General features: G+C 42.3%; 2 protein-coding genes across 3 annotated transcripts; one reads left to right on the forward strand and one right to left on the reverse strand.

Moving 5' to 3' along the window:
• Positions 1 to 5,682: 5,682 nt before the first annotated feature.
• On the reverse strand, positions 5,683 to 13,595 carry LOC119435971 (LYR motif-containing protein 4-like). Of its 2 annotated transcripts, none has more exons than XM_049673231.1 (4): positions 13,444 to 13,595; positions 12,427 to 12,547; positions 10,269 to 10,415; positions 5,683 to 5,817 (listed from the first exon to the last, which is right to left on the reverse strand). In XM_049673231.1, exons 1-3 carry the CDS (start codon positions 13,524 to 13,526, stop codon positions 10,347 to 10,349), a joined length of 273 nt encoding a protein of 90 aa, XP_049529188.1. In that variant the 5' UTR covers positions 13,527 to 13,595; the 3' UTR covers positions 5,683 to 5,817; positions 10,269 to 10,346. The 2 variants fall into 2 exon arrangements, with proteins under 2 accessions (XP_049529188.1, XP_049529191.1); XM_049673234.1 differs by lacking the exon at positions 5,683 to 5,817 and adding an exon at positions 6,757 to 6,851.
• A 493-nt stretch (positions 13,596 to 14,088) lies between these two features.
• LOC119435970 (phenylalanine--tRNA ligase, mitochondrial) lies at positions 14,089 to 25,611 on the forward strand. Its single transcript, XM_037702687.2, has 5 exons — positions 14,089 to 14,724; positions 17,945 to 18,098; positions 22,212 to 22,343; positions 23,449 to 23,609; positions 23,922 to 25,611. Exons 1-5 carry the CDS (start codon positions 14,137 to 14,139, stop codon positions 24,210 to 24,212), a joined length of 1,326 nt encoding a protein of 441 aa, XP_037558615.1. The 5' UTR covers positions 14,089 to 14,136; the 3' UTR covers positions 24,213 to 25,611.
• The last annotated feature ends 255 nt before the right edge of the window (positions 25,612 to 25,866 follow it).

Below are 25,866 nucleotides of genomic sequence, written 5' to 3' on the forward strand. Positions count from 1 at the left end.
GCCTGACTAGCGTACAGATCGTGCAGCTCACATTCCCGCCAGAACCTCACGTAAGACAACAAACACATTGACTGCAGAAGTGGCAAGCATCGTTCTTGACCGACAGCCAGCAGGTCTCAAAGCTAGAACTAAGAGCTGCTGCAGTGGTAGTGCAGCTCTCCATTGTGAACTAAATGCCACCGTCTGGGAGTTTTTTGTCAATACGACCAGTTAATGCACGTTCCATCAGCCAACCAAGGCACGCCGTGAAAGCCTGTTCGTGGAGCAGATGTGACCAAGCTCACAGTGAAGCGTACAATCTGGAGATGAAGCAGGAAAATTGGTTTCCTCGGAATTCGCCGAAAAGAGCGTCTTCACAATGCCGTAAAGAGAAGACTCCACTGGCACAGGGGTTACAGCGCGAAAGCAGGACATGATTACAACCGACAAGCGCTGTCCTACTGACAGCCGATGACTTCAGAAGACATCCTATTAGAAGAGCGGGTATGCTTCTGGTGGCATAAGCATTCAAACCACTACATTCGAACACGATCGAGGCGGCCGTGATGCTCATTTATAAACCTTGCCGTCATTCAGAATTCTTTTATTACATCCGAGCTGTTCGTAATAAACCTACTTCCCGAAATCAGTCCAAAATGTGACAAAAACAAAGGCAGACTTGTCCGACCTTGTATTCCAACGGCGATACCCACCATGGCAACTCTGCTCGGTTAAGCCGTCTCGGAACGTTTTCCGCCAAAGACGTCATTGCGGTTCCTGCGCTTCGAGTTCCGGATTCCTATATGTCCGCCTCTAACGGTAGTATAAGTGTCAGTCAATATTGAGAGGACAGTTTCGTTTAACCAGTTCCTGAACCGGAATGACATTGCGCGGACACCTTCCACAACACCTAGGCGTAGTAGCAGCCTCGCTGTAAGAGCTGTCACGTTGGATCAAAGCAGTAACACTAATTCGTTTAGCGGCGAAACTATTGCGCAGAACGTGGTTCCGGATCCGCCGAAACGGGGACTGTCCACTCAAAATGTCAGCGGAAATTCATTCAGATCGAGAACCACTAGAAGGCCACCTTACCATAGAAGCAGAAAGCCGGTTCCGAAAACCAGAATCCCCCCCAGTGACCGCAAGGACGTCTTTGTTGGGAAAATGCTCAGAGGAACCGAGCAGTGGTCTAGTGGCATGGGTATGCATGACCCGCGGGCATAGGCAGCCACGGGTCTTCCCGCGTGTTCCGTATATCGTTGAAGTTTGGATCGAGATTCTCTAGCGACGCACAAGTCTGCCTTTCTATGGTTACCCAACGAGAAAACTGTCCGAGCGTCCGTCCGTCCTCTGCGTAAGACGATCGCTTTCAAGACAGAGTCAGCTGTAGAAGAAGACGACGACGAACACACGAGCAGTGGCATGAGCGTGAGGGCCAGTTTGGGAACGCTGACATGATCTGTGGCATGGGAGCCAGCTATGGAAAAAGACGATGGCGAACGCGCGAGCAGTGGCACAAGCGCATCTCTGTGACCATGTGATGCGTGAAATTGGGCACACACTAGGCACACCTTTAGAAAGCCAGAACCGTGGAGCAGCCGTGGCTTCGGATCGGAACGTCATCAGCGCACCTGGCACCACCGCCTGCAGTAGTTTGCATAGGCGTATCTACCGGGGGGGTAAAGTATGCCATTTGCCTCCCCCCCCCCCCACACACACTTTCAAAAGCGGGCACTTTCGGCTACACACTGGAAAGTCCAACAAAACAACAGCTGAAGCTAAATTTTATTTCTTCATAGAGTCACCTCGTTAATAATGCTTTTCTTTACTACGTATGCCCGGTTTGGGCAGTGAGTATTGTGCTTCCTCGTGATGCGCTGTAGCGGACGACGCGCGAGATTCGCCATACACGCTTGCACTGCGCAGAAGTCCTGGCGCTGGACAGTTCCCACAGCTACAAATTATCGCCTAACCATACTTGAAAAAACAAAACAATCGGCTTGATATACTTAAACCTTGGGCGAGGGGAGAGGTCGGGATAAAGTATTTTAATCAGCCGGGCCCAACGATAGGTGTGCCTTACTGCATGAAATGATTGGATTATCAAATGCTGGAACTATTCCGTCCAGCGATAGTCTACGTAGCGTTGCAGTATAAACATATATCTTATCACCATCAAAAATCTAATCAAACCACTTACAGGTCTAACTGCCGAATTTCTTTGTGTACTCACGACTCAACGTATATTTATTTATTCATTTATTCATGATACCTCAAAGGTCCCTGAACGGGACATTACATGAGGGGTGGGCACGTAGAAAAATGGCGGGACTGGTTAGGTGGCGTGACTTGAAAGATGGTCTTCAATAGCAGTTTTGAAACGGGAAATGTCGGTGATGAGGGCGATGTCAGAAGGAAGGGTATTCCATTCTCGGGCTGTGTGCAGAAAAAAAGAACTCTGATACATGGTGGAATGGGCGCGTAGTAGATACACAGCATTGTGATGCGTATGGCGGGAGAAACAATGCGCTGGAATGATGATTTGGTTGCCTGTGGGCAGCGAATGAAAGAACCTAAAAAATAAGAAAAGATAGCACTTTTGCGGCGGGAGGTGAGCGAGGGAAGACACAACCGGGATTTTAAGGCTGAGACACTTGTATTATAGGAGTAGTCAGAAAGAATGAACCTGGCAGCATGGTTCTGAACCGATTCAAGAGAAGTAATCATATTAACCTGGTGGTTGTCATAGATAGCACTGGCATATTATAGTTTAGAACGGATTAGGGTTTTATATGCAAGTTCATTTATTCATGATACCTCAAAGGTCCCAGAACGGGACATTACATGAGGGTCTGCGAGGTGATATGTTCGTGAAAGTGACCTCGGTCGAACGTGCAGAGCCATTTCAGTGCCAATAGAACACTTAACTGAATTTTTTCTAAAGGCTTGTGTCACTTCTGCTTTTATCGATTTCATTTTCAGGCCGTTTCTGAATAAGGGCTACCCTACTACTTGTTTCCCGGCAGGAGCAAGAACAGCAGATGTTTTATATTTTGAAGAAATGAAGACCACCTTATTGCGATGTGTTCCGAAAATTTTGACTGTGGTGGTTGCTTATACTCGAAAAACCGCTACTGAATACTCACTTTCCCCCAGTTTTTGTGCTTTATACACGGCATTTAGTTGTTCATCCCGGTATCCTCAGTGAACTATGCGGGGCACGGTGTTAATATTTATTCGAAGTACGAAATAATATCTTGAGTGACGAGCGATAAATGTTTTTTTCTGCGTAGGTTCATTGCAAGCCTTTGTAGAAAGTTACATATTGAAGTGTTCCAGGGTGCCATACCGCCGCTTTCTCCGACTACTAAAACAATTGCATGAGATATGGACTTGAAATTCCATGAAAATAGGGATAATTTTAAGTGCAATGCGTTGCGAAAATCTCACTTTCCTGCTTTAAATGCAAGTGTTGCAGATAAACTCTTGTTTTCCCATTTGTTTCCGTGCACCATACGGGATGCGTATAGGTTGCTTCTCCGGTGTCTTCAGTGAGCTAAACAAGGCATCTTGTTTATATATGGGGATAATGAAATTTTGTGACGAAGTAAGATGTGTATTGATGAATTACTGTTTTTTTTTTAATTCCCAGCAAGAAGTGCTTCAATGCATTAAACGGGGACAAGGTTTAAAACGGAACACTAATATACGGGTAACTTTTCAAAGTATGCGATGTAATTACAGGAAACTGAAACATTTAATGCAACTGTTCTAAAAAAAAACCAGCTTCACTAAATATCGGATTGTAATTCACTAAGTTCGCACACCTCTTGCCGTCTTTTTCTTTTTAGTATTGAGAGTGATTTATGTTGATTGTACTTCGTTCTGTATAACCTCGACAGCACTATTACCTTAACTAGCGATACATTCATGCTGTAGACTTAAACACCAAGTAAAATTATTTGTTTAATCAGTAAAATTGACTGCAAAAAATGTGCCTTCTTTGTGTGTGTTAGCTGCACTGCTGCTACTGGGTTGGATCAGGGACCTCTGGGCACTCAATGCCATTTGTCCCTGCATCACATAGATTTTATAGCGACAAGAAATAAATGCAAATTCAAATAATTTTTTAGGCCTCGATGGTTCACCACATAGAGTTTCTCACTATATTACCTAGAGGGAAAACTGGCACTGCTGCGCTGTGGTATCCATGGGAATGCCGGTATATTGTGACTTCGGATTGGCATCGTTCTTGGAGAGCCAGAACGCCTTGAAGACGCGCCTGGCTAGCACCATTCCGTCTGTCACAATGATTCATTTCCTGCTAAAACAGCACGTAAAAAACTGCTTTAGGTTTATCATTACACAAAAACATGTTTTGTCTAATTTTGAGGACTTACTATTGGATGCACAATTATATGAAACGTAAAAAGTATCAGCTGGCCGCTAAAGTTGGAAGGCAGACAAGATTCTCGCTCGCTTTGGAACAACCTGTCGTCTGTTCTTGCTTTTCTTCGCTTGATTCTGCATTGTAGGTGAGTAAACTTTACTGAGAGATGTAATATGGGTGAATGAAAGCCTTTTATGTAGATCTTACTTTAAGAACGCATTATTTGTGTAGCCATATCCACGTTTTAGACGAAGCCTCGTTCAACACCAGCCAACACAAGCCTCGAAGACACATATCCCGTCATTCCCATGAGGGCACGGCGCCCTCTAAGAAACTCGCATAGACGGAGGCGCCAGTTTACTCTCTAGGTGTTATAGTGAGAAACTCTATGGTTCACCATGTGTTATTGAGAAAAAAAGTCTATTGTTACGCATAAAAATACCTGACAGATGCATTTCCAGGCTTTTTCACTTATTATAATAGTAATTATATATTTGTTGGTACGCCTCTACCGCCAGTATGCCAATAGTTGGTACGCCTCTGGTAGTTTGCTTGCCTCATCAGTTCATGTTGCTGCGCCGCCTTCCGCAGCAGTTCGTGTCGCCCCAGCACTGTCGCATTTACCGTAATGGCGCCAAGACGACCGCAACCGCTGAGCAGTTTTAGGGTTACCAGCACTGTTGAGTGTGAGCACTTAACACGAGCACTCAACACCACGTTGTTACTACGAAATGCTTATGCATCATTTAGACAACTTCTCGAGATTTTTTTTTCTTTTCTCGCGGCACTTTTCGTGTGCTTTTGTGGGCTTCAGTAAAACTACGAGTGGAGGTATTATCAAAACTAACCTCCAGTGCTCCTAGCACTTCGTCAATAAAAAGACGGCAATATTTGCGCATTGGTCGACTTGGCAACATGTTTAAATGACAGTAGCAGTGAAAACACAGAAACTTCTCTCGGGCTGTCAATTTCTCGATCCAGGTGAAAATCTGCCAATACTTTCTAAAAATAAACACTGCAATATCAGAAGCTTATGTTTAGTATAGGTGCAGGTTGTTCCAATTGAATAACAGTGAAGTTTAAGATGTAATAGAAAGCTCTGCATGAATGGAACTGCGTATTGCTAGCAATTGTGTATTCTAGGTATAAGGAGTTTTATTTTTCATTTGAAAAAGTGTCTGCAGAACCCACAGTGCATACAGTCTATGCACAAAGCATTTAGAACCAGCAATGTCTACCCTTATTACATCTCGCATTCAGCACACCATATAGCTACTGCAGATATTTGTAAAGTGAAACATGCTACTCCAAAGGCCTGCTAGCCATTAACACATTTTATTCTGTCTATAGACATGCCATCTCTAAAGAGTGCCCAATTATTTTTTATGCAGGGAAGCAGCAACCTCAAGGCCCTGTCCAGATCACACTGACACCCAGCGCTTGAAAAACTGAAACAAACAAAAGAAAAAGGCGGGGTTTGGGCGAGGTTACATAAATGGTATACAAATTCTTTTTCCTCCCCTAAAAATGTGTGCTGTTTCAGAGACCCCAAGGGTGTTGGATTTCCAGCAGCTACATCCTTTAGCCGCACAGCTTAATATTATAGATATAACTTGCAGTGCCCCGCATGGTACAATTCAATGTTAATGTGCTGGAATACATATAGCATGTTAACTCTACACTGGCAACATCTGTAGGCTCCTTGTGCTCATTGCCTGGCAATGCAGCCTATGCCACAGAGCCGACATATGGGCAGATTTACAAACTTCTATTGCGCAAGTGCACTCCCTTATTGGTTGGTGCTGGCAGTTACCCGGTTGCGCACCACTCCCGGAAGCAATAGCAGTAATAATCAGACTATCAATGTGGCAGTGGGCCCCAGTTGTGGGCTGCACTTACACAAGAGAAGTCTTGTGAATGCATGCCTTGGTTTTCAGTCAGCACTTCGTCTTTTCTATTTGTGCTGCTATTTGCCTATAATTCGCTGGGGATATTAAATTTTGTAAAATTAATGTAATGCTTTCAGCCTCAAAACATGCATTACAAAATATGGCTAGCTTTCCAGTTACTTCATTTCTCACAGAGGTGGCCAGACAGAGGCAAGGTGTTAAGTGGATAATAAGGTAATGGTGGCATGTGGCATTGCATCCTGATGTGCTGGAGCTGTCATCAGTTTATCAGTAAACTAGCTAAAGGAAAACACAAATGAGCTGGCTGGCATTTACAATTAATCAATCAACTAAATCGAAACCTCACTCTTTTGAATGGATAAATATCAGACTGAACCACACAATTGCATGTTCGTGTCTCGAAACACAAGCCCATTGCCAGAAGTTTAGATATTGAGCTAATCTTGACATGACAAGAGAACAACTCTGCTGATGTACCTTGCTTTAAGTGTATGAAGAAGCTGGTGTGGGATGAGAAGCAACCAGGAGAATCCAGGCAGGATGGAAGAATAGCAAGTATATTTTGGAGTCCTCTGCGATAAGAAGATACCAGCAAGTTGAAACAATTTTACAAAGCAGTGGTATGGCTAGTGATGTATAGAACTGAAACAATGCAATGATATCTAACATTCAGAAGACCCAAATGTTGCTGCAGTGCGGATGCCGAAACAAGCTTGGAATTACTACATCGAAGAAGAGGTCAAGGCCAGAAACGTAGCAGCCAAGGTTGAAGAGTGAAATGTTTTGGTCAAGTGATGAGAACAGATGAGAGCTGCATTGGCAATACTGAGCAAGACACCAATAACTGAAGGAGTGGGTGACTTAAAAATTAGCAGAGTAAACTCGTCAAAAATGCAAGTCGATACAGATGTAGATCCTAGGTGATGGAAGGTTATCACCTGCAATGATGCAATGTAAACATATGCCGAAGATTAGTAGCTATATGAATTATTTCAGTACTGAATCTACGATGCCTTGTTGCAAAGTTGGAACTGGCCTACATGAGGATGTCTTTCATTAACCCTTTGCGGTCCGTTGTCGGGCAGGGCCCGACAACGCAACACAGCCGTATCGGTCCGCTGTCGGGCACTGCCCGACAAGGGTGTTTGGGGGTTAAATTTCACGGTTTTTCTCACTGAGATTCGTGCACATTCTTTGTATACATGATGCGCCATCTCTTGAGGGATAAATAAACTTTGTCGAAGTTTACTTCTTTTTGCACTAGGGTGCAGCACAATGTTCAGCACGGCTTCTGGATACCACAGCGTTCTCGCTTGCGCGCGCAATAAACCCGATGCGCCATCTCTTGAGGGATAAATAAACTTTGTTTGCTGAAGTTTACTTCTCTTTGCACTAGGGTGCAGCACAATGTTCAGCATGGCTTCTGGATACCAGAGCGTTCTCATTTGCGCGCGGTTTGCTGAGAAGCATGACCACATTTTCACCGCGTGTGTTTTACGGTGGTGCATTTAGTGAAACCTTCTAGGGGTTTCCATTGTCAATAGCTTTATTTTGAGGCGCACACAGCTGCAGAATCATGGTGAGAGAGAACAGCGACACCTGCAGTACTGCCGCAACCTCATCTTACAGCTGGTGGGTGACGTGAGGGCTAGAGCCAAAAAGCGGGGCCCGTCTGCGCGGAAGGAGTGCGAGGAAAAGCTAGATGGGAGGAGCCATTTCATCTACACGCTCCCAGGCCGAGGCAACAAGGACTGTGCAGCTTGTAGCGATCGAAAAACAAACGGAGGCAGGAGGGAAACTGTTTTTCTGCAAAACCTGCAGTAACAACCCTGGCCTGCACCCAGGAGAACGCTTCAAGTGGTATCACGCGCTGCTCAAGTATCGGTAGAGGAGTTGCCTGCAGAATGCAAGAGAAAAAAATAAATATCCTGCGAGTTTTTCTTCCATAGTTGGTGGTTTTATTAGCGGCGCCACAAACTGGCAAAATAGTTTCGGACCAGAACAGCCCGAAAGTAGGTAAAAGTTTCGGACCGCAAAGGGACGCCCGTATCACATAAATTAAAGGGGAAAAGATAGCCTTGCATGACCCACCTGCAGTAGGTAAATGAGGGCTGAACAGTTGGCAAAATGCTTCCAGCACAAAATTCTCTACCCTCATAAATTCTAAGATGCCCTTCTGCGAAAAAATGCACGTGAGAGCGCTTAAGCAAGTGCCTCTCCTGTTCCAAGAACAGTGCTGTTCATCCACAAGCTGCAACACCACCTAGCTTGAGACTCTCTGAAGCCACTGCAGTAAATATTTGTCACGCAAAAAATAAAGAGAAAAGAAAAAAAAAAAATACAGACGCACACATATATATACAGGGTGTTTTTTTTAGCTGCACCAAATTTTTTAAATTAGAAAAATACATATCTTGTTCACGTTATCTTTACCATTCGAGTGCACCGATTGGCGGCCTCTAGATACAGAGCAATTTCCGCACTTACGTGCGTAATTAGCAAAGTTACGCTAATTAACTTTCTAATTATCAACAATAGGTGACTACAGCAAATGAGTACTTTGGGGCCCGTCCTCGACACTACCTATCCCAACGATCAAATTTTCAATAGCGGAGTTCATGTGAGAGCTAAGCGACCAATTAATTCTCCCTGGCAGGCTCCTTGAAACCGAAACTGGCCGCAAAAAGAGCGTCGTTGTCGTCATGTCGCCGCCCCCCTGCCTTTCGTCACGTCTCCGAGGTAGGCGCCGGTCCGGCCCGCGAGCAGCTTGCGTTATCGCCTTGCTATCTGCGGCGTTCGCCGTCGACGCTACAGACTGACATGACGTAATATGACGCCGTGCCTGTAGTATCTAAAAGCCCAAGGAGCGGGGTTCGCTACAGCGCAACGTGGCGCCCGACGGAATGACGAAGTAAATTTGGCGGCCCGCTTGCATTGAAACGCCGCAAACAGCAAGGAGATAACGCAAGCTACTCGTTGGGCCGGACCAGCGGTGACGTCGAAGACGTGACGAAAGGCTGAGGGGCGGCGACATCGAAGACACAGACGCTCTTCTTGCGGCCAGTTTCAAGCTGCCTGCCAAGGGGAACTAATTGTTTGCGTAGCTCCCACGTGAACTCCACTATTCAAAATTTGATCGTTGGGCTAGGTAGTGTCGAGGACGGGCCCCAAAGTACTAATTTGCTATAGCCACCTATTGTTCATAATTAGAAAGTTAATTAGCGTAACTTTGCTAATTACGCACGTATGTGCGGAAATTGCTCTGTATCTAGAGGCCGCCCATACGTACACTCGAATGGTAAACATAACGTGACCAAAATTTACATTTTTCTAATTTTACAAATTTGGTGCAGCTAAAAAAAAACACCCTGTATATATATATATATATACCAAACGTCTGGTGCATGGGCAGTTTTGCACTTGTGAAATTTATTCAGATTCATAATAAAATGTTTCCACTTTCCACAAAGCCCAGCAGTGCTGGTATTACTTCATGGCTTGCTTATGGCGTTTTTCACTGGTCGATTTTTTGCTCCACGGCTGTGAATCCAAATTTCACTGGTCGAGCTGGAGCGGGTTCGCGCTTTCCACTGGTCGTTTCGGATCAACTCGCTCCACGTCGGATTGCTCTCACTTGCTCCGCTGCCGAGGCGCGAATTCGGGCGGAAATAGAATGAGAAGCATACGTCACTTCCGCTCGCTGAGGGACGGCGATCTTGGTGGCCATGGAAACATGCAGAGCGGAAGTCGATTTTTGAGACGCCTGTGCGCAGACTTCCGGTACGATCCAGCTCGCATTTTCGCTCTCCGCTGGCAGATTAGGGTTGGTGAATTGCGAGCACTCGCTTCAGGATTTCGGCGGCAGCTCCAGATCGACCAGTGAAAAACGCCATTAGACAACTACAAACGAGTGTTACACACCATGGATGAGTAGAACATGTGAAGTGATAGATGATAACATGGCACAATTTTATTTGTATGCTACTCACGCCAGGATGGGTTGTGGTCAGGATGCAGGAACAGTACACAATTTACAAAAAGCTACAGCAAAGGGTGGCTTTACAGAGTCATCGCTGCTGTGCAAACTGCTTTTCAATGACCAAGTCAGAAGCCCTGTAGAGCTTGCCAATGACCACCTGCAGTAAGACAAACCAGTCAATTAGTTACCTGCCATTCAGTACCTTGCATATCTTGAGATGATGCAATATCTGTACATACCAAGGAATGCCCATTCAATAAACCGCGCCAAGCATCCTGTATGGCAATGCACTCTTAGAGCTAATACCCCTTGGAAAAATATGGCATTAAAGGGCCCCTTACCAGGTTTGGCCATTACAGACAAGCATAGGCATCATGTACATTACGCAGCAGCAATCGTGTCTGCTAAATATCAAACTGCTGCATGCTGCGAAAACAGTTGGAATTTCAAACGGAAGCCTGCGTGCCCTTCCCTTCGAGGGAGTCTTGCTTCGAGCAAGAGAGTCAAGAGTCACACATACAAATACGTACTGCTCGAAACGCCACCGACCTTGGCACTTGATCTTGGTTAATAACCGAATGCAGAACATGTAATGCCACCACTGGAAGAGTGCTGCGCAGCAAAAAAAGGAAGAGAAGAAAAAAAAAAAAAATGGAGGTGGGCTCGCTGTGTGACACGGTCCCTTGGCTCTGCTATGGGAGAAAGCCACTTGCAGGCTCTAGTAGTCAAGGAAAAAAGGGAGTGTGTCTGTATTGGCAGTTCCGCTTGTCTTCTGGTGGTATGGTAACAGGACAATTAAATCTTTATCTCCTCCAATAATGAATAGATTTGAAACGTGCGTAGACCGAGCGCCCGTAGATCAAAAACGCCGTAGCCTCGATACAAAGTAAAAGCATATTGCCGGTGTGCCCCAGCTGCGTTTAATAGCCAATGGGTGTGTCTCTTTGGCTGGTGACGTCGCACACTGCATAGGCACGTTATCTCAGTTGCATTCCGGCCACGTAATGGGTAGGCCGCGTATTGTGCTGACTGCGGAAGAACAACATGTCTATGAAGAACGACGGCATAAGCAGAAGCAGGAGTGGGCACGAAGGAGGCGGGAGGCGTTAGCAGCCTCCCACCGCCTTCGTGCCCATTCTCGCCCAAGCATCCCATTTTTATTCTTTATTAAATTTTCTTCTTATGATCAGGGTCCCCTGTGAGTAATTGACCTAGATAAATGCACTCCTGCACAGACTCTAGAGGCTGAGTGGCAATCATGAATTCTTGTTGCCTTGCCAGGCTATTGAACATTACCTTTGTCTTCTGCACATTAATCTCCAAACCTACTCTTACACTTTCCCAATTAAGGTCCTCAATCATTTGTTACAATTCAATTCCCCCCCAGTGTTGCTGAACAGGGCAATGTCATCTGCAAATTGAAGGTTGCCGCGATATTCGCCATTGACCCTTACTCCTAATCCTTCCCAGTCTAATAGCTCGAATACTTCTTCTAAGCATGCAGTGAATGGCATCGGAGAAATTATGTCTCCTTGCCTGACCTCTTTCTTGATAGGTACTTTTGCACTTTTCCAGCTATGGAATCTTTGCAGATATTTCCAACAATATTCATGTGCGCCTCCTGTACTCCTTGATTACACTTTACAAGTATGCTAGGCATTAAATAGTTGGTATTATAGTTCCTATAAAAGAGTTCTCGCATGGAGTCCAAATTCTGTAAACATGAGAAAACTCACAGAATTGAAAATTCCTAAGTTCTGCAGCTGTACAGTTTTCACAATTCTGAAGGTACAAGAAATGTGATAAAACTTAATTTTCAATGGACATAATTAATTGCCACCCAAAGAGGTTAAAGACCAGCAGCCTAGCTGTAATATTCAGTGTAGAGCTGTAATGTAGTCATCCTGTCTTAAGCTGCATCATGATTAATCCTTTCAATAAATAAAAGCCCCCCCCCCCCCCCCCGAATAAAAAAGTGTTAAAATTAAAACTTGCTTGGCAAAACCTCATTAGACATTTGCAAACCTACGTCATGCACTGATATGCCACTGTATAGCAGATGCACACTATGAAGGTCACTTGGTAAGAAGACAGAAGGACATTTAAAGATTAAAATGAAAGCATAATTCAGTTTCCACAATAGCAAATCGTAAGAAAATCAAACGTACCTGCCGCTTGATGATTTCCAAGTTTTTCAGTCCATCATCTAGAAGCTCATTGATTTCATCTATATCTTGAACAGCTTTATGCTCCTTGAAGGCATCTCTCACACGTCTCAATGCATAAGACCTGCGAAGCAAAATTTAAGCCGAATATTACGCCTAACTGATTACGTACTCGAAACTTCTGACAACGTGCGATTGAATAGCGTGAAGCGTCGCCAACCGGTGCCCAAGCACCTACTGAGAGGCTGCAAGCATTTCGTGTAACTGCAACACTACAGAAACCTGTGTTGACTTGAAAATTCATGTCACTATTTTAGCCTTGTGCACACGACGTCGTGCGTACAGCATTACTCATCCGAGAAATGTATATCACTGTAGCCCAATGCTTCAAATAAACGCTTTTAACTTATTTCCATGTAACTTTTTGTAAGCGTGTATTTCCTTCTCTGTAAGGTTACTAGCCGCATGGTCTAAAAGACTGCGCCGCTGCCATGTGCTGGACAGAACTCCACAGTCTTATTTTGCCATCAAAGGAGACGAAGGCAAGTGCGCTACAATGGAATATTCTATACTAAATTGGTTGACCTACAAGCTAGCGATCACAGCGAATTGATAGATGCTCGCAAGATGGTATGAAAGAGAAGCAAAAGAAAAACCAGCGCGACGGGTCTTATGTTCCAAGTGTCACGAAACCGATTCAAAAAGCCCGCTGTATTGAAGGATCTGCGTATGCTATTCATACAAAGAGTTCAGTAGGCGTGCATGCAAGCACGCCCATTCGGCGCTCAACTGTCAGCATTATAGCAAAAACTACTACAAGTAAAACAAACAGATGGTACAGAGAATTTCAAAACGAACTACCCATAATAAGCAGGGAAATATTACTATCAAGATATGACACAACATTACGGACGCCGCTGCGTCTTGTAGGAAGTCGTGGATCTATGCACCAAATTCGACAAACAAAACTGTCGGCTTGCGATTGCTATGCGTGACATTCTCAATGTAGCCAGCTCTTACCTATAAATGTAACTCTTGAACTGCCCAGACTCGCGCATCAACTCCTTGTAAAGCCTCAACACTTCACGACGGGAGGCTGCCATTTTTCCGTGAAGAGCACGCGCAAGCTACCACAGCTGCGCTACAGTACACTGTAGCTGCGCACATGTCACATGTCGAAACTACCGTTTGGCGTTGTTGGCAACTCAAGGGGTTGTTATTTTCGGCCCAAGGGGCCCAAGTAAAACAAATTAAATTAACACTCACAAAAAAAAAAAAAAAAACATTTGACGAACACTTGCGACAATTTGCGTAAACATTTCGGCAATAGCCAGAGACGTGCATTTCTCGAGAAATATTTGTGACAATATTACCAAAAGTAGAGCTTTACATCTATATTAAAATAATAACGTGTTTAATAGTTTTACTAATTCAGAAATTGCTTTGACTTTATAACTAAAAGCAACAAAGGCATTCTTAAAATTTGTAAGCAGGCGCCGTTATCTAAGTTCGTTATCCACGGTGATCACGCCTATATATATATATATATATATATATATATATATATATATATATATATATATATATATATATATATATATATAAAATAGGCGTGCAATCACTATCGCTATCAATGTTTTGGTTTCGGTAGAGTGTACTACCGGTACGCCACGCTCGCACGTTACGCACTTCCTCAGTGCCGGTTACGAAAACATGCGTGTTGCGAGTAAATCTTGCCTTCGAAGATTTCTCTCATTTACGTGCCTTCGCCATGACATTAATGCGTGGTGCTCTACTGCGAGCGCTGCACAGGGCCCTCGACATCTTTGTAAGGATCCGGTGATCATAGACGGCAAGCAGTACGAACCCAGCGACCAATGCAACCTCACGGCGCGCATCCTGGAGCAAACCACTCGAAAGTTGCACCTGAAGGAGTGTCATCCCTTGTATCTGGTTAAAAGGAGAATAACCGATTTTTTCGAGGAGAAGTACACAAATCGTCGGGGAAATCCGGCATTTTCTGTTTATGATCGACTCAGCCCCGTGGTGACGTTGGAGCAGAATTTCGACAGCCTGCTGGTGCCAGCCTCTCATCCATCGCGTTGCAAAAGTGACAGCTACTACATCAACAACGAGCTGATGCTACGGGCGCACACATCAGCTCACCAGCGTGATCTAGTGAAAGCAGGCCTTGACGCATTCCTAGTCGCTGGAGATGTGTATCGGAGAGACGAGATCGACAGACACCACTACCCGATCTTTCACCAGATCGAAGGCGTCCGGCTGTTTTCAGCAGACGAAGTGAGTGTTTTTAGACAGCAGTCATCGAGCTGTCTATAACTTTAGAGGTCGCTGGTTAGCAACAGCCCCATTAGCGCCGAAATGACGCTGCGCAAGTATCCGAATAGCCACCGCTGTAGCCGTGCTGCAATTTGTATTGTTTAGATTGCAAATTTTTACGACTCTTGTTTATGTAGGTGGTCGCAGTGTACGGCTTTAAATATGTAAACTGGATCACGCGCACTCAGTAGATATCTTGGCACGTTTGCGGCTAGTGTCTCGTTTTCAGTTGCATGAGGCGTTTCTCTTCGCAAGTGTTCGACTCACAGAGGATCAACACATAAGAAAATAAAATGATTTTAGAAAACTTTTATTAATTTTATTTATACATAATGCACTAGTTTTTATCAAGGACTGTAGCTGGAAATAGGACACTATGCAAGCATACAGGTTCACAAAAAATATGTATTATTCAAACTTGAAAACACGAAAAGTTGCTACATTACTATAAAATACAGTGAGAACTTCGAAACGTGCTATAATCAGATCCTCGTTTTGGCACATAAAACACCAGAATGTAATTAATTAACAGTCAAGCACTACACAGGTAACACACGATCATGGGTGGAGACAATCAAGTGCTATGCAACCAAGCACATACACGCAGCAAGAAAAAAATTGTTTTTTTTCATCCATTACACAAAAAGGTTAATGGCATATGTTACGAGGATAAGATAACACCGAAGAGCAAGTAATTATTTTAGTCATGTAATTCAGGAACAGTAAATGTAATCCAAAAGCTTACAGAGGAAATTTTGGGTGTACGAGCTATCCACAATGTTGTTGGGGAGCAAGTTCCATTCTCACTGCACTCAAAAAGAGTAAATACCTGAAGGTATCACAATGAAATCTGTATTTTAAGATATCTGGTGTGTTTAGCTTGAGTACTTCTTGCATTAGACAAGCATAAATAGTGACTACTGTTGATTTGTAATACATTATATAAGAGGAAGAACATGAATTTTAGGCACAGATATCTCACTCGCTCACTGACTGTAGGTTCACCAAATTTGTTCAAGAGTTCAATGGGAGAGTTCAAACATCTGTATTTGTTATGCATAAATTTGATGGCTTTCCTCTGTACACTTTCTAACTTGGCAGTATTACTGTTTGTTTAAGGAAATCAACATCTGATGCCATATTTAAGAAGAGAATGCACAAGGGATGTGTAGGCTAATAGTTCGGTTTGTTGAGAGGCGTACTTGAGGGAGCGTTTCTAAGAAAAAATGCTGATATTGCTTTAGATGTGGTGTTAGTTACATGAGCGTCCCATTTTAAATGAAAGGAAAGAATTACACCTAAATACTTGTACTCTTCTACTCTGCATAGCGAAGTGTCGTGAATTTTATAGTCAAAGGTAAGTGGTGCTTTCTTTCGAGTTATAGTCGTATATGCTGACTTATCTAGGTTAAATGCCATCTGCCAACTCTCACAACACATTGCTATGCTTGAGAAACCGTTTGATCTTGTACATTCTTGATTTCTTTGTATAGGATCTGCACGGTTGCACCTATATTTTGTGCTATCACTGTGCCTTGACACTACAACATAACTTGAGGATTGACCTTGATAACGTACAAATTGGTAGCAGTTATTCAAATAGTCTTTTAACAATTTTGTAATCATGCCTGATCCGAGAAAGCTGTGTAACCTATAGTGGGAGACAGAATCAAACACCTTAAAAAGATTCAGGAATATTTATCGATTTAACCACTTTGTATTATGTATTGTAGGACCACTTTGTACTATGTATTTTTTCTGGTCTCTGTGTTTTTTTTCTTAAGAAATGTAAATTTCATATGATGTTCTGACATACGTATTTTATTGCTTCCTTTATTTAGTGTATTGGTATTATGAAATGGTGAACAACATTTCATTACTTCATATTTACAATATTATGTATTATACTTCCTGCCGATTTTTTTTTTCTAGTCCCAACAGCTTTGTAAAGGGTCCATTGACCCAGTCAAGCTGTCCGTAATAGATTTTAGCCAATGAACCTCTCCAGAATCTGTTCTTTCTGGGAAATAAAGTTGATTTGATTTGATATCAATAGCAAGTGCAAAGTCATGAAGTAATTTACAGCACCCGTTACCCTGTTTATTTTAGGGGTGGGCGAATATTCGAAGTTTCAAACACAAATCGAATATTATGCTTTAACTATTCATATTTGTATTCGAAAAGGAAGTATTCAGTATTTTCAAATACTTAAAACTAGCCAAGTGTTTCACAAAAACCTACTGTTAAAGTCTTGCTGCCGTTCTCTGTCTGCTATGTTAAGTATTCAAAATTTTCAGAAGTGAAATAACGACAAAAGTTTACGAAGCAAAGAAGATACAAATTGGGTATTGCAACCTTTGTTTTCGGCATTGTGGTGGAAGCCTACATGACAACTGCGATTTTTGCTTGTAATCTGTCATTTATGGCAAATGAGTTGTGTGAAATACCGCAAGGTGGGTGAAGTATCATGAAAGAGAAAAATTGTCATCCACCAGAATGTAGCACGAAGCTACATTCTGGTGGATGACAATTTTTCCCTTTCAATCTGTCATTTAGTGTTTTGAGAAGTTTAGTCACGCACCACTTTTGTTTTTTACACTACAACCAGTGATGTTTTCATTGCAATGGCCTGTTTATACATGGTTACGGCACACAAGTCTTTCAGCAACTTTTTTTCTTTTTCAACAACTGCCTATCTTTTTTCAGCAACTTTTATTTACCATTTTCAGAAAGCCATATTCATACAGCAGCCATTTATTTTTGCAAAGCCTTCCTTGCAACCAGGCTCTAAATATCTTGAGAGGCTGTTCAGGCAGTCTTTTTAATGACAATTAGTTAACTTGTGCATAAAAGTGAACATTTCTCCATGATCATTCTTGCACTAGTCAGTACAGACATGTTACCTAACTATACAGAAATAAATATTGCTGCTGTAAATATGTGCATCTGTGTTTGGCTATTCAATATTCTATTTGGTACTTATTATTCGTATTCAAAAAAGTTGATATTCGCCCACGTCTGGTTTGTTTGATTATTTCAGTTGATAGAAATCGTGATTGTTCGAGGGCCTTATATTTTTGCTGGAGCTGGTAGAATGAGCTATGTGCATATCCTTTTTGAGCACTAGCACTGTATTTGGGTCATGGGCTATTTATTAATTACAAGGAATATTACCTTTCAGCTGTTTCCTGGGAGAAATCATGGTTTGTCCCTGTTTGAAAGTGGTAACCGTGAGTCCGACAAACAGGGTCTGCATACACGTGAAGCGGCCAAACTTCTAGAGCATAGTCTCAAGACATGCCTGCAGGGGCTTGCTCAGCAGCTGCTTGGCCCTGGTAAGAAAGGCTTATTCGCTTCAATGCTTGTATGTGAAATTTAAAACCAAAGTTTAATAAACACTGTCAGTGTTACCAGTCTACGGATGTGTGTGCAACAGTATTTGACCTTTTTTTTTTTTTTTTGTAGTGTCTACATGTACTAAAAGTAAACAACAAAATTTTCTGGCCTCTGCTTATTCTGTTTGGTGCGATATGACGTCAGATATACCACCTTCTTCAAATGAGAAGAGCCAAAATTTGTGTAAAGACAATGCAGTGCTGATAACATTATTTTTCATCAACACACTACTCCTGGTGGCAGATGTCAGTAAATGTGCTGTAATCACTGATTGCCTAATTAATAACTATGATTCAGTGATACCTTCTTGAGTAATTACTTTAGGGCACTTGTTACAGTTGCAGAATAAGCTATAGCTGGGCAGCAGTGCTCAAGGCATGTCCACTCTGTTAGAATCCTGAGGTGAGCACCAGTTTTGAGATGTTTGTCCTTGAACTGAATCACTTAGTCATTGGTCATCCACTTAGCTTTGTCCCACATTATGTGAGGGAGGACTTCAGGGAAAATATGAACAATATTAAGAAAATATTATCAATAGTGTGTGTGTGCGCACATGCGTTTGTGTGTGAGAAAGAGAGAGAGGGGGGTATTTTAGTGCAGGTTGAGAAGGGATATCACAAATCTGGTCTCTGTATTATAAGTCTCTGCCTTGAGCACTGGCTTGTTTCAGTTCTGGAATTGCAACGTATGTTCCAAGATAATTAATGACATGTTAATAAGTTTGATTAAATATTTACACACCCATGATTATCAATCATTTAGTTATGTCTGCAACCACTATTAGTATTTTATGACTGAAAAAAAATACACACACATACAATATTTTCTTATCTGTACTGTCTTAAAAATGTTGGCTATTCCTATTTAAAGCACATGGTATGTTAGAGAAATCTGCAAGATCAAACAGATGGTAGTGCCACACAACAGTCAGAGAGAGAAACTCCATGAGGAGGATCAGCAGACAACAATGTGGTATGGCCACGTTTTCTCGTGTGGCTAAACCAGGCTGTGCCAACACGTCTAATGCTGTGTGCTTTTGTTGACCTCTTTTGCGCATCCGATGGTCAAGACTGCAATAGTAGGCACATGTGCTGCATGTCCCAGTGCACAAACCAAGTTGGCCACAATGAAAAAAGTCTCCTTCTTTCTGGCGAAATCTACAGGGAAAAAAATCGGTGGTGAGGCTACAGATCGGTAAGCCTTTGAGGTGGACTATGTACCATTCTAGGAAGTGGCACAAGCATTTCTTTTAGCTTTTTAGGTAACATGAGTATGTTCTCAAATGCTCAATGCATTCTTACAGTATACAGAGTACTTATTTTGAAGCGATAAAATTGTGCAGCTTATGAGAAGCCTTTAGCTTTTTTATAACACCCTTGCAAAGCCTTGAAGCGAAAAATGTCTTCCAATACACTGCACTTTGTTATATTAATACTAGCCAGATCATGCGTGCATTGCAATACATTTGCCTGGAGTGGAACTGTGCATAAATATAGTACAGTACTTGAAGTATTGATTGTTCATACAATGAAAATTACTACAAACACTGGTGACTGAATTTTTCATCCTGTGTGATCTTCATGGTTCAAGAATTGATTCCTAATACATTTAAGTGTTTGTTAATGTGCATAAATGCTTAAAAAACACTGCAAATGATTCAAAAATAAAATGCTTTTACTCCTGAGTGACAAAGCACCGAGTCGGGCATGTAGGGGGACGTTTCTCCTTTCCCTCTGCTTCTAATCTACCCATTGCACCATTATGAACATCAGCAGTACAAGATATAGACCCTTCTTGCGGAGCAGTTTGCTGTAGAGGTACAAGATGGCACTTTTGGTGGAGCACTGCATGTTGCCTTAGCAAAAGCGCATTAATACGAAACCATTACCACTTCTGCCCTGCTACTGTGTGATCAGCTGTTGCCAGGTCTTCGCTAATCACGGCTTTCCTCGAGGATAAAAGAAATTCACTCATCCACCAGCATTGTATCGCTAACCTCCAAAGAAAGGACTTCCACCTCAGAATGTCGGCAAGTGTGAGTACCGCTCGTTACACAGTGACAAAGGGAGTAGCACCACTTCCTGGCATAGTACGGTTCTCACATCTTATCTGCACACATCCACCCCAACTCACTCGCAAACTTATGCCCACTCTATTGCCAACCTTTCAAGAATAAGTGAATGGGCACACACTTAAACAAATGCGAAGAAGCAAGGGTGACGGCAACTACACTGCGACAACACACGAATGTTCGAAGCTGAACGTTTCGTGAAGGTCCACAGAGTAAGCGAGTCACTAACGATAGTAAGTCTTTGCTACAAGCTATTACAAAGTACAGAACATCTACGTTTCAAGCCTTTTGCGCAGCAAGAAGAAGTCTGTCGCAACTGAGCACAACCGGGAGTGATTAGGCAGAAAATAAACAATCCCATAGTGACTGCACCGAGGAACATCACTGAGTCAGAAACATTACAAGCCGCTGCTTCCAAGTGTTTGCCAGATAAAGAACAAAAAGCAAAACACACTGATCCTGATTTAATTAATAAGCGGAAGGTTTGGACAGCTTGGAATAAATTTCTAGCCCTGCTTTTAGAACAGTTGAGCACCGTATGCGCTGCTTGCATAGTTTGGACACGCCGTAATGAGCTCCGAAAGCACTTACATGTCCTATGTAAGTGCCGAAGCTTTGTGTCATCCACCCAATTACCGTCTATGATATCTGCCGAAACAGAGGTTTGCAGAACCGCACCGGAGCGTTATGGACGTCCATTGTAAACACGGCGGCAACGGAGGCAAATAATGGACGCGTCACCCCATGATCAAAATGCGGTTTTCATGGATCGCCATGAAAAGGGTCTATAACGCCACAGCAAATGATGAAGCAGGTGTTTAATTAGTACTTATTTGGGGGTAGGGAGGCTTTAATTAGCTATATAATACTAGTTCCTTCCGTTGCAGTGTGGCTCATAATGCCACGTAATGAAAACAGCTTCGTGCATGCCAAGGGGCATAGTGTCGCACATCTGTCACAACGTACTATGACACACTTTGGGGTCCTCCCGATTGCGATCCTCCTTCAGATTGCCAACTTGGTTTACCTCGTGCGCAACCTATAAGGCGCGGACCTTGCAAATGGCACCATTTCCAAAATAGTATGAGCATCCACAAATCTTATCAGTGAGTTGCCGAGAAAACATGGTGCAGTGGAGCCTGGTTCACGAGCTGCATTTCAGTATCAGGAGAGCAAGCCTCACTTAATGGCCTTGTAGTGAGCTTAGGCACCGTGTGAGAGGCTATGAAAAGCCGAGAAAGAATACTGAAGAAAAACAAAAATTGAAAAATGGCCAACAGCAGAGCGTGCTTACAAAGGGCAAATGACAGAACATCAGAGAAAGAAAGAATAGAAAGACAATCATGTGACTTACCTAATCAGACATCTTCAGACAGTGATGTAGTGTCAGCTGTTGTTTCTTGCAGGCATCCATTATTATCTCTGCAGATACAGCATCATGGCAGACTGCTCTTTACTGGGACAATTTCATTTGTAAACAGTACTACTTATGTTGTGGAACGTTAAGCATATAAAGATATTATCCATTAAGTTTTAGGCTTGAGCAACACCGTAGCACTGGATGATTACATCAATGTGGCTTTAGAACTAGTGACTCTTGAGTGCATAAACTGCTGTGGATAATATCAAGTCAATGAAACTTGCACGCTGCAATGGTCCTGGCAAGGCGCATGGTTCTGCATAATATAAACTTGAAGCCATTGTCATTGTGTCAGGACTGCTCTAGCAGGTAACCATAACTGTTATTTTTATACATAAACATAGATGTTGTTTTGGCTGAAAAGCTGACTGCTTTCTGGACAGTCCAGTTATCACACACTTGGATTCAAAAAGCAGATGCTTCAAGGTGCTTAGGTTTGTAATATGTGGGCTTTATTGTTGCAGCAAGTGGAGCAGTCTTATCACCTATAAATATCAGTACCTCACTGCCATTTATGGGCACCCTCGTTAACCTTTATTTTTTTTCTTCTGTTATGGGCAGAAACAGAGATCCGTTGGGTGTCAACATATTTCCCGTTCACACACCCATCGTGGGAGCTCGAGGCAAAGTTTCAAGGGGACTGGTTGGAGCTGTTGGGCTGTGGCATCATGGAACAAGAAATTCTTTTTAATGGTGAATTTTCTTGTCTTGACTCTTTTTAATATGACTGCAATGAGTTGCTGTTTTTTGTCCAAAATTGTAGCCATTTAGGTAAACTGTATTTTGTTAGTAGGCCGTCTTATGTTAAGTGCAAGCTTTTCCAGGAGATTATCAGATTATTGAATAACTCCAAACGGATAAGCAGTCACAAAAATGAGTGTGTGCTGCCATGTGTCCACATTGTGACATTGTTTGAAGCTTCATTGTTCAAGGGCTTTACAAAGCTGCTGGAATTAACATTGCATGCACGAAAATTCTTTGTTAGCTTCTATGTTTCCAGAGTTAATATGACCATTTTCAATACATTTACAGAACTTTTTCTATTTTGTGTGGTCTGTTACAGTCAAACCTCGATATAATGAACATGGTTACCATGAATTATGGGATATAACAAAGTAAATAAACATTTTGGTTGGCTATGCTTTATTTCATTGAGTATTGTACTACTGCTATGATGAAACCTAAAATAAAAGATCAGAGAGAATATTTGTTACAACAAAGCAAATATTTGTTCACTTGGCAGCTCAAAATATGTACTCTGGTAGCCAAAATGTTGGACACTCAGGAAAAGCTACGGAATAGTCTGAATGCTTGTGTGGATTTGGTCAGTGGCTTGGCTGGCACACAGCCAGCAAACCAACGGGCCGATCCTGTGTGATCACATAGTTGGGTATTAATGATTGTTCCAAACTCATATTTGTCATTTAGCGATGTTCACATGCTACGTATTGACATGGCAATGTGTACACTTATGTGTACACTTATGTGTGTACACATAAGTGTACACATTGGATATAGAGGAGGTACATATGTTTGTGTTGGATGCAACTTCTTTATAACAAGGACTGTAGTTGTGTAGAAAATGCAAATTCACTTTCTATGGGTATGTATACATCTGGCTATAGACGTGATTTGCTGTGTGCAAAAAAAAAAGAAGAAAGAAAGAAAGCAAAGGGTAAACAACATATCCGAATGTATACATTATTTTCTGAACCCCGCCATTGACCCTCACCCCTGCTTAGGCCATTGAGCCATTCTTTTCATTAAAGTTCATTCTCTCTCTTTCTTTCCAATGCAGCTGGTGTGGAGCACAAAGTTGGCTGGGCTTTTGGTGTGGGCCTGGAGCGACTTGCCATGGCCCTGTACAGCATCCCTGACATCCGTGCTTTCTGGAGTACTGACCCAGCCTTCCTTGCTCAGTTTGAACACAATGACCCCTATCAGCCGGTTGTCTTCCGGGTGAGTCATATTGAGCTTCAAGAGGGTCAGTATTGCACATCTGTGCAGCATGTTACATATTGTTATTGTCATGTAATATGTTTGTCGTTATCACAGCCATGGCCACAAGTGCTTGTGTAGTCAGTAGCTCAATAATTTCTTAATCTTTGTAGTTTGTGTGCATGCTTCAGTCAAGATTTGAGACATATTGTCTCGTGTTGCTGTTGCTTTCATGAAGTTATTCTTGTGTTTTATACTGTGGCTAATGTGTTATTCTTTGGCTTGTTTAGAAGACTATATTAAAATGAGTTTTATTTTCTGTTTAAACAACAGGAACTAAGCTGTCACCCTCCATGCCTGGCAGACATGTCTTTCTGGGCACCTCCCGAGTTTTCGGCAAATGACTTCTTTGACATTGTTCGTTCTTGTGGTGGTGACCTTGTGGAACGTGTGGAACATAGAGATACCTTCATCCACCCGAAGACCCATAGGACCAGCCACTGCTACCGGATAGTGTACCGACACGTGGAACGGGTGCTTGTCCAAGCAGAAGCCAATGCCATTCACAAGCAGATTGGTGCAAAAGCAGAGGAGCTCCTTGGTGTTGAACTGCGCATCAAGTGAACTGCATTTGTGCTGTGTGAACCCAACCTGTGTGAACATTTCTACAGATGAGTACATAAAGTGGCAGGATATTTGTTAATGACATAGTGATGATCCCAGGCTGCCTAAATGATGCCAAGGCAGTCAACTGCAATTTGCTTTTTTTTTCTGTTTTTTTGTTTTTTAATGAATAAACATAGGCCAGTGTAGTGTTCTTTTTTTTCCGATTTGTTACTGGTGGTAATTATGAATTTTTTGTTGGCTGTGCTTGTCTGCGTGCAAAGGACTACTTCTGCTTGCTATTTTAAAAATGTAGCCCGACCTAATATTTTGTTTTAGTGTATCAGGATAATGAAAGCCTCTGTAATTCTTAATGGACTTATTGATGAGGGTAAAAAAAAAGCAAAGCACCATCTTTTCTTCTAATAACATATTGTGTCTCGTTCAGGCTTTTGTTTTCAATGCTCTGCCTTGGTTACATCATAATTCTTGATCAACCATTTTACTGCAACAAGGTTATGGCAATTATGTAAACCATAAATGTACGCACTCTGAAAGCCAAGTAGCCAATGAGTGTTATTCTTATCCATGTTAACTTTCCGCACAAAAATTATATGACGATGGAAAGGAGATCACATGAGACGAGCATGTGTGCTCTCCTTTTCGTTGTGTTCTAATTTTTGTGCTGAAGTTTCAACATGAATATGAACCTATTTGCTCACTTTACCCGTTTTCTAAGTTGCTTTTATGTTAGTAATAAAAGTTCTCACATGTAATATTTATTCTGCGCCTTCTCCAAATCTACCATTTTTTTGCTTGTTGTAAGGTGGGCTGCAGTAGAAATAAGTACATACTGTTATTTTTTTTTTTTTAAGTTTGTTAAATCGCATGGAACATATAGCGTAATTCAGCCTGTTCAGATGGATTACTTGAATAGGCAGACATTACTTACATGACATATTGTTATGTCTGGGTCACTCATTCACTTTTCAATTACGGTATTCACTTTAGGCCACATGTTGGAACTGTTAAATTGAAGCTGAGCAATAGTGAGGTCATGTTTGCTTGGCAGTACTCCTAATATTATCCCCTATTTTAAGATATCCATCTCTAAAGTCTGCTAAAAAATACATTGGTGTTCCAGTTAATGTCATTCAGAACTGCTAGAGGGATGCTTTTGGAAAACATTTAACACCAATATACTTTGAGCACATTTTTAGGAAAGCTACAGTGAAAGTAGTGCTAGTCTCGGGATTTCTGCTAAGCATATACATGTGCTCTGAAGTGAATAATTAAAAAAAAAACTTCTCATCTAGCTACCTGGACATTGCAATTTCTCATGCAGGTAATTTCTGCCTCTTCTGGAAATCCACCTAAAAGATGGAACAGCGCTATATGTCGCAGGTATTTTTTTTTTTTTAATTCGAATGAAAAACACAGGTGGTCTATGTGACCATCATGCTGTTAGAGCACTGGCCATTAGAATGTTCACTATGTTGTGTGCAGGGTTATCCATTAGTAGGATGTGGAGAGAAAATGGAAACCTCATGGAGGCATGCCCTCTTCCTTACAGTGCTACCACTGTTCTGTTCACCTTCATTGCTTAGCTGTAGCCAAAGCTCTCGGAGTCAGTATGCTATCTGTTTTAGCGATAAGCAAGAGGGCTATTTCTTTC

This window comes from Dermacentor silvarum, chromosome 1 (assembly GCF_013339745.2).
Source record: "Dermacentor silvarum isolate Dsil-2018 chromosome 1, BIME_Dsil_1.4, whole genome shotgun sequence".
NCBI lineage: Eukaryota > Metazoa > Arthropoda > Arachnida > Ixodida > Ixodidae > Dermacentor > Dermacentor silvarum.

Bases quoted from the DNA above. Each gene is read 5' to 3' on its own strand.
- LOC119435970 (XM_037702687.2), top strand. From the start codon at position 14,137: ATGCGTGTTGCGAGTAAATCTTGCCTTCGAAGATTTCTCTCATTTACG. The intron at 22,344-23,448 runs GTGAATTTTCTT...TTTCCAATGCAG, and splicing joins ACAAGAAATTCTTTTTAATG to CTGGTGTGGAGCACAAAGTT. The intron at 23,610-23,921 runs GTGAGTCATATT...TTTAAACAACAG, and splicing joins ATCAGCCGGTTGTCTTCCGG to GAACTAAGCTGTCACCCTCC.
- LOC119435971 (XM_049673231.1), bottom strand. From the start codon at position 13,526: ATGGCAGCCTCCCGTCGTGAAGTGTTGAGGCTTTACAAGGAGTTGATG. The intron at 12,548-13,443 runs GTAAGAGCTGGC...TTTGCTTCGCAG, and splicing joins TTCAAGAGTTACATTTATAG to GTCTTATGCATTGAGACGTG. The intron at 10,416-12,426 runs GTACGTTTGATT...GTCTTACTGCAG, and splicing joins TGGAAATCATCAAGCGGCAG to GTGGTCATTGGCAAGCTCTA.